The sequence below is a fragment of the Mus caroli genome, chromosome 2 (assembly GCF_900094665.2).
Source record: "Mus caroli chromosome 2, CAROLI_EIJ_v1.1, whole genome shotgun sequence".
Taxonomy (NCBI): domain Eukaryota; kingdom Metazoa; phylum Chordata; class Mammalia; order Rodentia; family Muridae; genus Mus; species Mus caroli.
In genome coordinates, this window is record NC_034571.1 from 28944382 (window position 1) to 28959624 (window position 15243).

Below are 15243 nucleotides of genomic sequence, written 5' to 3' on the forward strand. Positions count from 1 at the left end.
GCTATTTTTTCTTTCTTTCTCCACCCCCTCTTTTTTCTTTTTTTCCAAGACTGGGTTTCTTTGTGTAGCCCTGGCTGTTCTGAACTGATTCGGTCGACCAGGCTGGCCTTGAACTCAGAGATCTGCCTGCCTCTGCCTCCAGAGTGCTGGGATTAAAGGTGTACACCAACTCCTAGATGATTTGTTTTTCTTAACAGCATGGAATCATACCAAATCATGCAGTTCGAAGGGTATCCTTTCCAGTTAATATTTTACACACACCCCTTCTGTGATATTATACTTAAAGCTCTATACTAGTTTATTATGTGGATTTAATACAAATAATTAATGATACTGGATTCTAATAAATAATGTGTGATTTGCATCTAATTCCACATGTACATAATTACTTGTCTAATTGCTTCTTTAGAATAAATTCTTAGGAGTTGAGTCATTTGCCAAGAGGCATGCTCTCTGGAAGGATTTGTCAACCCAACTCTAGAAGGCTGGTACAGCATCTCAGTCCCAGCAGCAGGGGCTGAGGACACTCCTGTCCCTATACCTTGGCATTTCTTCTTAACAATTTAATAGTAAAGATGTAATCTTAATGTGTTTATATTTGTGTTCCTTCATCTCATAGGTAGACTAGACATTATTTCCATTTAAAAACTGATATACCAGGTGTAGTGGCACATGCCTTTAATCCTAGCATTTGGGAGGGAGGGTCTCTGTGAGTTCAGGGCCAGCCTGGTCTACATAGTGAGTTCCAGGTCAGCCGGGGCTTTGTAGAGAGACCTTGTCTCAAACAACAACAACAAAAAAAACAAATAAAACTGTGATATTTGTGTGTGTGTGTGTGTGTACACATGTATGTATGTAAGATTAGGGAAGAGACGTTCTCTCCGATCACCCTCTAACTATTCCTTTGAGGAAGGATCTCCCCCTAAACATGAAGCTTGCATTTTCTCATCTAGGCTGCAAGACAGGAGGCCCCAGTGACTGCCTGTCATCCACAGGCATCTAGCTGGTCAGTAGCTGCTGAGATCCAAGCCCCGGTTGTCATGAACATGCAGTAGATAGGCTTAAACCATCGAGTCATCCCTCCTTTCCCATTCTTTTTTATCGTGTGCTGTACATATGTGTGTGGAAGCACGTGCCACTGAGCATGTGTGGAAGTCATGACAACTTGTTCTGCACACTGTGTGAGTTCAGAGGACAGGCTCAGGTTGTCAGGCTTGGCAGCCAGCATCTTTACCCACTGCAATGTCTCCCTGACCCACTTCTCTAGGTTGAACTCACTCCTTTATTGGTGTTTACTCCCTCAAGAATTAACCTACTCAAATGAGTAGGTTAATTAATTAATTAATCCAATTTCTTCATATTTATTGGTCACCTATGATTTTTGTTTTGTGGGATGCCTATTACATTTTTTGTCTCCCAAAACATTGTGTAGTATTTTAAAAACAATTTTTGAAACCTTTGAACACAGTGCAAACCATTTCTTCTAATTAAATTTCTACTCCAAACTTGTTTATGGCAATTTTGTCTTCAGGGATATTCTAAACGTCTCAGATTTGCACCATGTGGCTCTAATGTGTTAGTGTTATATTAGAAAGACTCCCCATATCCTTACCAGTCAAGCTGCTCATGTTATACCATGCTATACATGTTCTCTCATACTTCACTGTCATCATCAGTTGGATATATATTATTAAAGATCAATTTCCACTAATACTTTGCCAACTAACCCAGATCTAATTATTGAACAGCCTGTCACTTCTCATTTTATTTTTAAAAAGATCCATTTGTTTTTTTTTTTGTATGTATGTATGTATGTTAGAAGAGGCCATCAGATCTCCTGGAGCTGGACTCATAAGTAGTTGTGAGCTGCCATGTAGGTACTAGGAACTGAACCTGGGTCCTCACCAAGAACAGTCAGTGCTCTTAACCTCTGAGCCATCTCTCCAGCTCCTCTTTCCTATCTTCATGAGACATTAAATCTTCTTACAGTGAACATGTGGGTCTCGATGCCAGGCTGAGACTGTGTTAAAAGTTATTGGGGAGAAGCTCTATGGAATTTACATGGTGCCATGTGTGGAAAACAGACTATCCAGAACATGTGTGTGATTCTGTGATGTGTGACACGTGACATGCCTCGGTGACTTTTTAGATGGTTGTGATCAGTTCATATCATGTTGAAGTTTTCTTCAATTTTAAATTTACAAAGAGGCTTTCAAATTTTTTCTTTGTCAGGTCTTTGTAGACTAGATTAAAAGGAAGAGAAGGCTACATGGCAATAGCTCTTCTGATGGTGAATGCTTCTTAGATTGCTGAACCTCCCTATGAGATCATGATATAGTCTCTGAACTGACCACTGGACTTTTAAAAAGGATGGGTGTGTCGCGGTTGTTCCTGAGGGGATTTGCTGGCATCTTCTCTCCATGTGTTTCTGCCATGCTTTTTGGCTCACACTGCCTTATGAGGTGAATGAGGAAGCTGTCTGTGCCATGGCTCTGGGCATACTGACATCTGCCCAGTGCTCTAAATGCCAAGTTGTATGCAGAACCTTCTAGCTGCCTTTGTCTGGAACCACTGCCAACAGTTTATGAGGAAACCGAATGCTGCCCAAGTGTGTGCTGCTGACCAGCTGAGCTGGGGCTGAAACTCCTCCAGTCACACGTGGGTTTTGCTTGTTTTTAAAATCTTACGTATTATATTATTGTTTGGGTCCTTTTAAGAATGATCTGGGTTTTTAACACTCTAGGGAGTAAAACTAAAGGTTAAAGTTTTTTTGTTTTCTTTGTTTCAGAGACAGGGTTTCTATGTATAGCTCTGGCGATCTTGGAATTTGCTGTGTAGACCAGGCAGGCCTCAAACTCAGAAATCAGCCCGCCTCTGCCTCCTGAGTGCTGGGATTAAAGGTGTGTACCACCACCATCCAGTTAAAGTTTCTTATTTTGTCTTAAGATTTTTTTCTTGATTTTCCTCAAAAGCTAAAAGCTTTAAGAATAAGCACAGGTGTATGTGTATCTGTGGAGGTCTGAGGTTGATGTTACCTGGTCTCTCATTGAATCTGGCACTCACAGATTGGCAAGGATTTCCAGACAGTAAGTTCCAGGGATCCATCTGTCTCTAAAGCCCATACCACTTCTGGGATTACAAGTGCCTGCTGCTGTGCCTGGCTTTTCACATGGGTGCTGGGGCCCTGAGCTCAGGTCCTCACATTTGTACACATATTCTGGCCAACAGAGCCATCCACCCAGAACACACCTTTCTTCCTGAGCCACTGAAGACTCAATTGTACAAGTAAAAGCTCTTTATCCCTAAAATCTTCAGTATATACTCCTCAGGAAAAGGGGTCTTTTCTTACATAACACAGTCTTTTTCCTGGTGCTGGGGTTTGAACCTTGATCCTTCTATATGCTAGGCAGGCACTCAACCATTGAGCTACCTCACCAGACCTGCAGTTCGACTTTACCAGTTTCCTAAAGTTAGCATCTATACAATATATAATCATCTGTATTCCACACTTGTCAGCATACTCAATGCGGATGAACGTTCCTGGCTTCAGCACATGATCATTTTGTTGCTGGGTCTCATTTAGATTCCCTTCAGAACATTTTCAGATTTCTGTCTTCTGTGATGGCATTTTGAAGCACATTGTGTCCTTCCATACTTTTTCAGTAAAGCAGTCTTTATCTTATGGCTGTCTGATGCTTCTTCACAAACAGATCCAGGGTCTGCGAATCCAGCCAGAACACCATGTGGGTAAGGTGTATCCTTAGCTCATCTAGATAAACCTTCTTAAGGCTGCCTATGTGCTCCCTGTTGGAAAGGTTAACCGTGAGCATCTCATGGTGTTTCCTCTTCGTTTTGACCTTTTGGGGTGACTCAGGAGCAGCAGTGATTTGGCATCTGTTCCTTGGAGGATTTCTGCGTGATTCATTATCTGCAGTCACTTGTCTTTCACCATGAGTCCTGGCAGCACTCCTGCTCCACAAAGCTTTCCATTATGCAACCAGGTACATGCAGCTAAGGCATGATACCGGGGCACACTGGCTAGCCTCAGGTCTCCACCAACCCAACAAAAGGACACCCAGGCCAGGGAGCTGGCCCCAGTCACTCAGACTCCAGAGAGGTTAGTGTCATGGTTTCAAGGTCCTATACCCTAGAGAGCTCCAAGATTTGAGAGAACACTGTGACCCCGGCACAGGCTTCGGAGCTTCCAGGCCCCAGGTTCAGAAACCAGAGAGGTTTCTTCCCAGCAGAGCCTTAGCTAAGTGCTCCTCAAATGTGTTGCAGTGTGTGCTTCTGGCTCTGCTATGAACCTGCTTCCCCAGAACTCTCTAGGTGGAGCCTGCGATTCTTCTCATCTTTTCCTTCCTTTTCTTTTTTCTCTTCCTCCTCCTCCCTTCTTTTTCCCCTCCCTCCCTTCAGTACTGAGCACCAAAGCCAGGTCCTCCTGCATTTGTACAAGCATGCAGGTAATTCTGGTAACAATGAATGATCTTTGAAAAGCAATGGTCTATACCAAGGATTTAACATTACAGAGCTTATTGAAACCTGATGCTGGGTCAGATCTCTAATGTAGTAAAAATCCTATGTATCTGTACCATAAATTATGTTTAAAATGTTTTCCCTTTATCATAGTGTGTTTTATGCATTTAAAAACAAAACTCTGAGAGGGGCTTACAGGCTTAACTGCCAGAATCTTTGAAGTTCCTACCCTGGACCACACATGCCCCCTCCCCCAGGGGTGAGCATGGCAACTTCACAACAGAAGAATCCAGCAAGAGGTGGGACTGTGAGCAGTGACTACTGTGTACCTCTACCCAGCCAGCTGGTAAGGGTGAGGTTGCTTATAAGGACAAAAAAGATATTTCATTTGTATCTTCGCTGAATCTTTAACTGAAATAGGGTATGGGGAACCCCAGTACCCAGCAGCTGTGTCTCACCGAACTAGAAGCCTCCTCTCCCGTATTAAATGCACACAATGAGGAGAGACAAGAGTGCTCATAGGAACTGACAAAAGAAATGGAGAACTAAGCAAAACCCTCTGCCAAGGATCCCAAGAAATGAGCTCCCATTCTGATGATGCGCAGCACTGGCAGAGAGCAAAGGGTGACTAGGAGGTGGAAGTCAAGCGATTTTGGGTCAGCCTTGTATCTATGGCCTAGATGGAGACACAATGTTTCCACACAGCCTCACCATTCATTTCCCAACCATTACCCAAACACAGCAGACTCCTGGGCTTCTCTCACTTCGCAGGTGAGTTAGTTTCACCTGCTGGGACTACACAGGAATGAAACCCTCTCAGGTGTATTCATTTAAGTCAGGTTTTTTATCCTTCGATATCCTTCAGGATGTGGCATTCACCCTGTAGTTGGTGCAGTGACTTATTTTCTTCATCTCCATATGGTCCATAGGACAAACCCAAGAGCGATGTACTCACTTTCCTGTTGTTGGATGTTTAGGCTGTATGCAACTGGCGCCACTGTGAACAGGACTCTGCTTGGTGGACACACACACTCTCAGGCATTCAGTTTTAGTGGGGATAGCCAGACAGATCTCCACAGAAGACTCACCACCTTATGCTCCTACCAGCAATGTAAATTTAACCAAAACCCATGCAAAATACCCGATTCTACTCGAAGGTCCCCAAATATTTGACTTCTGCAGGAAATCCCCACATTCATCCAGGCTACAACTGAAAGCACAGTTTTATGCTATGGCTGTGAGTCCTCTGAGTCCTCTCCATAGGAAGGTTGACAGAAGGCTGGATGCACTTAACTCGCTCCGTCTCCCAGGCTACACAGCCAAGATAACACCAGGACAAGCCAGGCTGCACTTTTTCTTCTTTTTAAAAAGATTCTCTCTGTATTTTTAAACCACAGTGGCATTGATTGGAGTGGGAAATGTCTCCCACAGGCCCAGGTATCTGAATGCTTGCTTCTCAGTTACTGGCACTGTTTGGGAGGGTTGGATGGTGCAGCCTGGCTGGAGGAGCTCTGTGTCTGGGAGCTCTGTCTGGTGCCTGCAGTAGGGACATGAGTTCCCAGCTGCCTGCCTATTGCTCGCCACCATGCTTCCCGACCACGATGTGCTCTTCCCCTCAGGAGCCATAAACCAAAATAAACTCTCTCCCTTGAGCTGCCTTTGGTCGTGAGACTTTAGCCCAGCAACATAAGAAGACGAATACTGAATCATTACAGTTGTAAACATAAACATAAGCTCATTGCAAAAAAAAAAAGTGAGACCAAACAAAACTTAAAATCTTTTTTCCTCCACCCTCCACATCCCAATCTGCTTCTTTCCTATAGTAAAACCATGAGACACAATTGGCTTGGATACTCCTGGGTCTGTGCTGTGTATTTATAAAGATGTATTTACTTTACATATGCATACACACACACACACACACTATATATATATATATATATATATATATATATTCACATACTATACCTATATACATACACACATGCATATACACACGGTAATGGTACATATCATACTGACACTTGTTTTTTCGTTAAAGAAAATGCCTTGGGGCCTGAGGTTGTAGTTCAGTGGGTAGAGTACTTGCTAAGCATGCCACAGGGCCCTGATCCCATCCCCAGAACCACGGAAATCAGGCACAGTGGTACAGGCCTGCAGTCCTGACATTTGGGGAGTGTAAGCAGGAAGATGAGGTTAAGGCCATCCTAAGTTACACAGACAGACCGAGGCTCTGCTGAGACAATATGAGCAAAAGAAAGGAGGAAGGAAGAGGTAGAGGGAAGGAAGAGGAAAAAAGGCTAGAAAAAAATTTCTATGTAGAACAGTTAGATCTGACTTGTTCCTGTTAATTCCTGCTTAAGGTCTTATTTTATTTATTTATTTATTTTTTTGAGTTAAACATTTGAGCCACACATCTGTAAATCCAGTACATGTGAGGAGGCAGAGGCAGGAGACTCATGAGTTCAAAGCTCCCATAGGCTACACAGAGTTCTAGGATAAACTGAGTGAGCTATATGGTGAGACCCCCCATCTCAAAATTAAACACAAAAATTTTAAAAGATTCAATCAACAATTCCACTGACTAGAGACTCGGAAAATACGTAGCTTGCATAGAAATGCATAAATTAGGATGCTGAGGCCCTACAACTGCCTTCTGACCTTCTTGTTATTCTCTAGAAATACATATTTTTCAAAGATTATTTTAAAAACTATTTTCAGTTATGTGCAGGTGACTGCAGGGGACACAGGTGATCCCAGGATTGACCAGTAACCTCTGTCCTCCAGTGCTGGAGCTACAGGCACACACCGCCACGGCTTTGGGGTGGGTGCTTGGGATTAAGACGTGGATCTTCATGTTTGCAGAGAAAGTGCTCTTACCCCCGAGCACTTCTCTAGTCCAACTTCATCCTAATAGAAAACAGTTCTTCAATTATGCATTCCAGTGTGAGGCTGGACTGTAACTCACAGTCAGTCTCTAGGAGGGAAATTAGGGTTATTCTGGCTCCTCCCCTATTTTAAATGTTGCTGTAATACCCCGAGAGGAACTGCTAGCCAGATGATACACTCTTTATTATTAAGTGCTTTTCCCCCAAATTGAATTTTCACGTCCCTAAACAGTATACAGCCTTCCCATGCTGACAAAGGTAAATGTGTGAAGAGCTGGAAGGCTGTCCATGTCCCCTCTGTTTTGCCATCAACTAATTGACATAAGAGGGAGCAGGGAGGGAGTCCCCCGAGGTCCACCCAGGGCAATGCTCGTTTTAATTAATAATTGGAACAAGCACGCAGATGGCAGGACAAGCTCATCTGAAGGAGCTGCAAAGCTGCTCGGTGGGGGAGCTAATAGGACAGGTGACAGAATCAAGATGTCACAAAACTCCTGACAATTAGTAATGTGGGATGTGTTAATGAGATTACACTCAATGTGGATTATGAAAATCTTGTGCTTAAATATAAACACAAACAACTCGCAGTGAGACGAGGTGCCATAGAGCAGGACCCATATCTATCCTACTCAGCAGAAAATTGACTCAGAAACAGTAAGTCACATTAGTGATAGACTGAGCTTTAAATCCTAAAGCCATTTCTGCCACACCCTGATGCTGCCTTGTGTCTCAGCAACAGTCTTCTGAGCTGGACTGCCAAACAGAAGAGGCTCATAGTTCTGAGTATCTCCAGTAAGAAATAGCTGAGCCTGCTTCTTCTATGGCTCTGTGGAGCACACCCAGTGCCCTGCATTAAGGACTTCAACTTAAAAAGCTCTGGGTCATGAGGGCAGCATGGCGGTACAGCACTTTCCTAGAACAAATGAGGCCCTGGGATTGTTCTCAGCACTGTAACTAAACTATAATAAAATAAAATATCTTTATTTGGATATGCTAATCACCCTTATTTGATAAATCCATGAGATATATATGTATTCAAAGTTTACATTGTGAGACTGGGGATGTAGCTCAGGCAGAGTGCTTGCTTAACACACAAGAAACCCTGAGTTCCATACCCAGCACTTCGTGAACTGGCATGGTGGTGTATGCATACCTGTAATTCCAGTGTTCTGAGGACATGGAGGCAGGAGTTTCCTTAGGGAAACAGAGATTCATTAAAGAGGCTGTGGGTCCCCCTCCGGGCTGCTGTGGGCAGACCAGTCCCATGTGTCTCCTTGACTTTACGACTATCTTTGAAAGACCTTCTGTGACCCCATGATGGTATTTCTCTTTCACGTCTGCTTTGTGCAAAGCTCTGGAAAACTCTTATTTATCCCTTCTAGGGCTCAGTTTAGGCAACTCATCTGTACTCATGGGGTCTTTGTCTACTGCTACTGCTGAGTGCTTGGTGGTGATGCAGGAACTGGGGCATCCTTACCTCATCTGTAGAGCCATTCTCCACTCGGAATCTTCCTGCCCTTTGGATGGCTCCATCGGCATCACTAGAGATGAGCTGGGGGAAAAAACATGTAGTTAGGTAGTTGGGCCTCCATTTGCAAACTTCCTGTGACTCCCTTCTCAAAGCAGACCCATCTACCAACTCTAGCTGGTGGACCCAACCTAGAAACAGAGTCTCTGGGAACCTCAAAGCCTTAGCAGTATCAGAACAAGTCCTACCTAGAGGAAACATTTTTCCAAACTGAAAAACATTAAAGCTATGATCCATGGACAAACAGTCCTGATCCATATCACATGTGGACAAATAGCAGTTCATAGATGGCTGACCTCAAAGCCAAGCCCCAAGCTCAGCCACCTTCCCAGGAAAGCCTAGAGAACAATTAGTGGCTGGCACAAACTCAAGGTGTAACTATCAGAGAAGGCTCTTGGGCTTCATTCAGTTTTAAACAGTTTCTGGAAGGCTGATGTGGCCCTTTTAAGGTCAGCCATGTGCAGCTTGCCAGTAGACTGCCTTTAGGGAAGTGGTGGGCAGAAAGGAGACAGGAGGTTGGCCTGGCAGTCTTTAAGCTACCCTCAAGACAGCCTCCCTCTAGCCTTCTCAGTAGCAACGTGGGAAAATGGTGCATATATGGTTTCCAACTATTAAAATCTCCCTGCAGTTTATAGCAAAGGTCTGCCAACAATGTCCACAGCCAAGTGTATCAGAGCACATTTGCTCCCTCTAACTCAGGCTCTCCCCCACACCAGAATACAACCTCTTATGACTGCTATCTCCTACTTTAACCTCTGTTTAAAAGACATGAAGGTGAGAAATAAAGAATAAATTTCAGAACCACCCCACACAAACAAATTTCACCATATTAAAGGATCTGGAAAAAAAGATTGGAATATTTTTCTCATGGCAAATATGAATATAGAAGGCAGGGGGATCTTTGAGTTCAAGGTCTACATAGAGAGTTCCAGGTTAACCAGGGATACAGTGAGATTCTGTTTCAAAACACAAAGGGGGTGGGGTGGTAGGCTGGAGAGATGGCTCAGCAGTTAAGAGCACTTGCTGCTCTTGCAAAGGACCTAGGTTTAATTCCTAGCACCCACATGGTAGTTCACAATCAAATGTAATTCTGGTTTCAGGGGATCTGATACCTGCCTTTGTCCTCCACAGATACGAGGTATTCATGCAGTAGACAATACACAAACTAAAAACTAAACATTAAAAACAAAGAGGACATGAGAGATAGCCCTGATGCTTAGATCACTTGTTGTTCTTGCAGATGACCCAAGTTCAGTTTCCAGCACACACGGTGGCTCACAAATGCCTGTAACTCTAGTTCAAGGGGATCTACCCTCTTCTAGCTTCTGTGGGCACCAGGTATGTATGTGGCGCACATACGTACATGCAGGCAAAGCACTCACATACATTAAATAAACATCTAAAATATGAAATTGTATCCATTTTTCTTTTATCATGTGCTTCAATATACCATGTATTTTTAGCCCCTAGCACAAACATTCTCATTTACCTTATGTAATAACAACACAAAGTAGGTACTAGGATTAATCTCACTTTTACTGAAGGAAAGGTTAAAAAGTATCTCAGCTATAGTTACATGACTAGTTGACAGATCAGAGCTTAGATGTGACAGTGGCAGCCATCCTCCAAGCTTCACCTCACCTAGAAGGTCCACACAAGCCCAGGGCTTACTACTGATCCCCTGCATGCAGAGTAACCTCTGGACACATTTGGCAGGTGTCAATGTTTATGCCTGGCAATTGGCAGTATATAATCTCACATTGTCTTAAGGCGGGGGGGGGGGGGCAATGGAATTTGACCTTGTCCAAACAGAGGTCCTCTTTTGAGTGACAGTGAGTGTCTGTCTCTCTTCTTAAGAGCTTTAAGCCAACTAATGTGTAATTGGTGGTGGGGTTTAGGTCATACATGCTAGCTTCTCTTTGGAGGGACTGAGGGCTAAAGTCAGCCATGTAATCAAACCCACCAGGAAGCCAGTCGGTCACTCTGCCAGTGCTCTGTGTGTCACAGCTAGCCCAAGCCAGGGTTCCACTGGAGAGGACATTTGGAAGCTCTATGTGGGGACTCACATGAATTCTACTTATGCTGACTGTGTCCTTTTGGCTGTCACAAAACTCAGTGTGCTAACATCTCTAACAATGAGTTTATAATTCTAGCAAACTATAAAAATGGAGGGCACTCAGGGCACAAATTGTGTGGATAGGATCAGAAGGAAGGGAGAGCTTGTGCACTGACTTTCTCTGAGGCCAGTTCTGAACTGTGAGTAAAAGGGCCCAAGAGATGGCTCAGTGGGGAGACCCATTTACTGAGCCAGCCTGGCAACCTAAGGTCCATTCCCAGAAGGTACATAAAGGGAGAAAAAGAGATTCTACAGAATTGTTGTCTGGCCTTTGTCCACATATATACTATGACATGTGTTCCCACACACAAACACACAAAATAGTAATGAAGTACAAGTGGAAGACAAGGGTAGGTCTCCAGGAACAGTGGACACCCACTCACTGTTAAAAGTACAGGGACCAGCAGAGAGGGCATGAATATGGAGATGCTCCTACAGGCTGTGGCAGGGCCTTGGGATGAAGTGTCTGAGGTCACATCAGGACATGGTAGGAGCAGAACACCACAGTCAATTCACAATATCTCTCATGGGTAGAGGAAGGGAAATCTAAGTTGGCAAAGTCCTGGCCACGCGAGCCTCATGGAAGACTTGGGAGAAGAGCTGATGCCATTCATGACTCCTTCATATACCCAAGAATGAACAGGAACACTGTTTCCCACTGCATCCCCAACACTGCCAAGCACAGGCAACCCTGTCCTTTCCCTTTGCTGAGATTAGAACAAGAGGCATAAAGGTTGTCTCAATTTGGGAAGTCTGAGAAGAAAGGAAGAACACACTTCATGATCTCATAGTTGGGAAAGAGTAGGTGCTCTCTGAACTCAGGGCCATGAAATCCAGAGAGAGACTTGACTCAGATCTCAGACCAAGACTCTCTCACACCTACCTGCATGGCTGCAGCTGCCTCCTAACCCACCTAGTCTCATACACCCCTGCTTCCTTCCAGCCCCGCTTTCATGCAATGTCTGGTGGACCTGGTAAATCCCAAGTGTTTGTGACCCACAACCCCACCCCCACCCCACTCTCCTGCTGTCTCTCCTCTTTCTTCATTTATAAGCTACTGCTCTTGACTAAGATGGCTCGTCCTCTCCTTCCAATCTACCCAAGTTCCTCTTGTTTCAAGATGCCTTCCCTGCTCTCTTACCTGGGCAAAGGGCCACTCAGCCGAGCTGGACTTTATGTTCTTTTCTGTGATTCCTTGACTTCACTGGGTCTCTCCTTGGGTGCACGCACCCTTTGTCCCATAATAAGCTCCACGAGGACGACTGCATTATCTGTGGTCACCAAAGTATCTGCAGAGCTAAGCCCACTGTGTGCTGTAGAGGAGGGGTTTATTGGGCATCTATAATCAATAGATGAAGGCTGAGATTCTATGGAAAACGGGGCTGATCCCTGGAAGGCACACTAGGCTCATCACTCATGTGAGAAATGTCAGTCAGTCTACTGGTTTATCACACGGGAAAGAACAAAGAGAAGGAAGAGGCAAGCAGCCTAAATCAACAAGTGCAGGGTGAAGCCAGACTGAAGCGTTACTAACACTCTTGTAACTTAAACAACGCCACTGAGCATGTCCTAGAGGGGCTTCCCAGACAGACCGAGGTGGAACACTGGCTGGGAAGGAGGTTGTACTAGTGATATGCAGGCTGGATGTACAGTGGCAGTCCCAGTGAGGCCCACCCTGTCCCCGTTCTATAGCAGTCTAGGGCCTACAAAGACTGTCACACCAGATGATGCAAAGCAGACTGCCCTAGATAACTAAGGGACCAAAACCCCCAACATTACAGAAAAGTCTTTTACCACAGAAGAAACACTGAAACACTGTTGCCAGGTAGCCCTCCTTATCTAATTACTCCTCACAGACATCTGCTCTGGCCTATTAAAAGCACAGAAAACCTGGCACAGAGAATCAACACAAAGCACTTTGTTAAAAGCCTGGACTCCATATCCCCCAGAATGCATCAGAATGCCCACAGCACAAACCCATAAGTCCTCTCTTCCAACCCATCTCAGGGGCATAGACATGTGCTTTAATTTCCACTTCCTTCCACGATGCCATAGTCATATTTGGACACAAGGCTGGACTTCATTTCCCATGAGGTAGCTGATCACCTGACTTGATTGTCTCTATCAGCAGGTATGCAGAAGTCCTGGGTGACATGTACAGAAACATCCTCAAGAGGAACATTCTTTCCCCGGTCCCTTGCCTTGACTCTAGCAATAACCCCAGAGATCAGAGAGGCCACAGAATACCACACAAGGATGGGGGAACCATCTTGAGCCCGCATGTGGGGAGCACGACCAGCAGTCGCTCACGGCAGCTAGCGGGCTATGAAGGACAGTGAACTCATTAGCTCTCTTCACTGTTCTTCCATCTGCAAGGGAGGAAACCATTTACCCTGCAATAAGCTCACCATTCAAACCTAGAAACTGACCTGGAGCATCAGAACAGGCGAATTTAAAGAATAAAGAGCATAATGGGCTTTGCTATGCAGTCCAGGCTATCTCTGAATTTATAATCCTCCTGCCTCGCCCATGTGAGTGCTGGATTTACAAGTATGTACCTCCACAGCTGCTCATAAGTGCACAGCTTCTCAACACACTTATTCAACTTTAAAGTAGGAAGCTAATATCGAACAGTAACACGAACAATCCGATAAGGTGCCATATAAGAAAACAATTCTGGATTCTGCTATGAACCTGTATAGATCCTATTTCAGAATAATGCAATTGACTGAGAGATTCAGTTTAAAGAGTAAAGCAACTGGAAACTCAGAGTCTACACTTGAGGAACAGCCAACCCGAGGGGTATTTAAACAGTGAGGACAATGAGGGCAGCCACAGCATGCAGGGCCACAGATATTTTAATTATTAGAAAACTCAATTCTGAAGGAAGCAATTAAACAAGAAGGATGAGAGCAGGGACTTAGGCATTTGCTTCTAGCAGATATGACAAGGAATCACACAGCACAGCCAGGGCAGGGAGGCCAGGGGCCAGGGATCAGAGAGCAAAATGCAGGATGAGAAGGAAGAGAGGTGACAGCCTGAGGTGACCACTACAAAGCAAAGGGCAGGCGGGTGAGGTAGGATACACCTACCATCCCAGCTTGGAAACTGAGGCAGGAGGATCGAGGCACCATCCTCGATGACAGTGAAATGCTGCTTAGAAAGAAGACAGATCTGCCCCACCAAAGTGAAGCAAATGCAATCACCAGAAAGAAAGGGTCATTTTAATGAGATGGACAGTTATCTAGGCAAACAAACAGTCATCAAGAGGAGAAAGAAATTCAAATACGTCAATAACTGTAAAATCTAAAGACATCAGCTGTCAGGTGTGGCCTGGTGTCAGGTGTCAGAGGTGGCCTGGCTCTTCTGAGGAGGAACCTAGTGCCACACACTGCAATGACACTGCTGGGTCAGGGCCATGTTAATGACACAGAGAGCAGGGCCACTTTCTTAGGAAAGAGCTAAATCAGGGTAGTGAGTCAATGTATTTATTACGTTGATTTTAGAAAAAGAATCTATCTAAACAATATCCACTTGCAAAATTAAGAAAACTAATTTAAAGGAAAATAAAACAGGGAAAATGTTATTAACTACCATTTAGTAGAAATGTTATTACTTTCAGATTAAAGGCAATTAAGTGACAACCTTCTTAAAAATTAACGCAAATATGTATTTCCTCAATACCCAAACTGCTCTCCGTTCTGCTTAGCTACTCCAATTCTCTGAGCTGTGGTTCTGTTCCTCAGCAGCTCATGGTTCCTGTTAGGCCCGCACTGTGCCCTTGGCATTCGAGACTACAACCATAGGAACACACTATACTTAGAAAAAAACAAATTTCCAAAAGGTTGTGTAAAGAACATCTTTAAAAATAGTGTTTTATCTTTCACCTCCTTGCTTTGCCCAGGCTGACCAGCTCAAATCCAAGTTTCTTATTTGTTGGTTCTGTTCCTGAGGGTGGGGAAGGGAGAATCCATCTTTGTTCCACATCTCTAAAGTGAAGACAATAAAAGCTAGAGGCAGGAGATTCAAGGTCAAGGTCAGCCTAAGCTACATGGAGAGTTTGGAACCAGCCTGGGTTACTTAAAGAGACCTTAAAAAAAAAAGTACTATGTATGTATGGATAAAACAGATGGAGATTCTATCTGCATCTAAGTGTGCAGAGAGAACTTAATAATGTAAAACGTAATGAGCCCAGAATAGTCCTGGACATAGCAGGCAAGCAACAAACACTATAC

General features: G+C 44.3%; 1 protein-coding gene across 10 annotated transcripts in view; it reads right to left on the reverse strand.

The window, feature by feature from the left end:
• Garnl3 (GTPase activating Rap/RanGAP domain like 3) overlaps positions 1–15243 on the reverse strand; it is a 150180-nt gene that overhangs the window by 72723 nt on the left and 62214 nt on the right. For all 10 annotated transcript variants that reach the window (XM_029474022.1, XM_021156135.1, XM_021156136.2 and 7 more), the window contains one exon: positions 8842–8916. In XM_029474022.1, coding sequence (XP_029329882.1) covers positions 8842–8916 — 75 coding nt within the window. The remainder of the gene's footprint in view (positions 1–8841; positions 8917–15243) is intronic.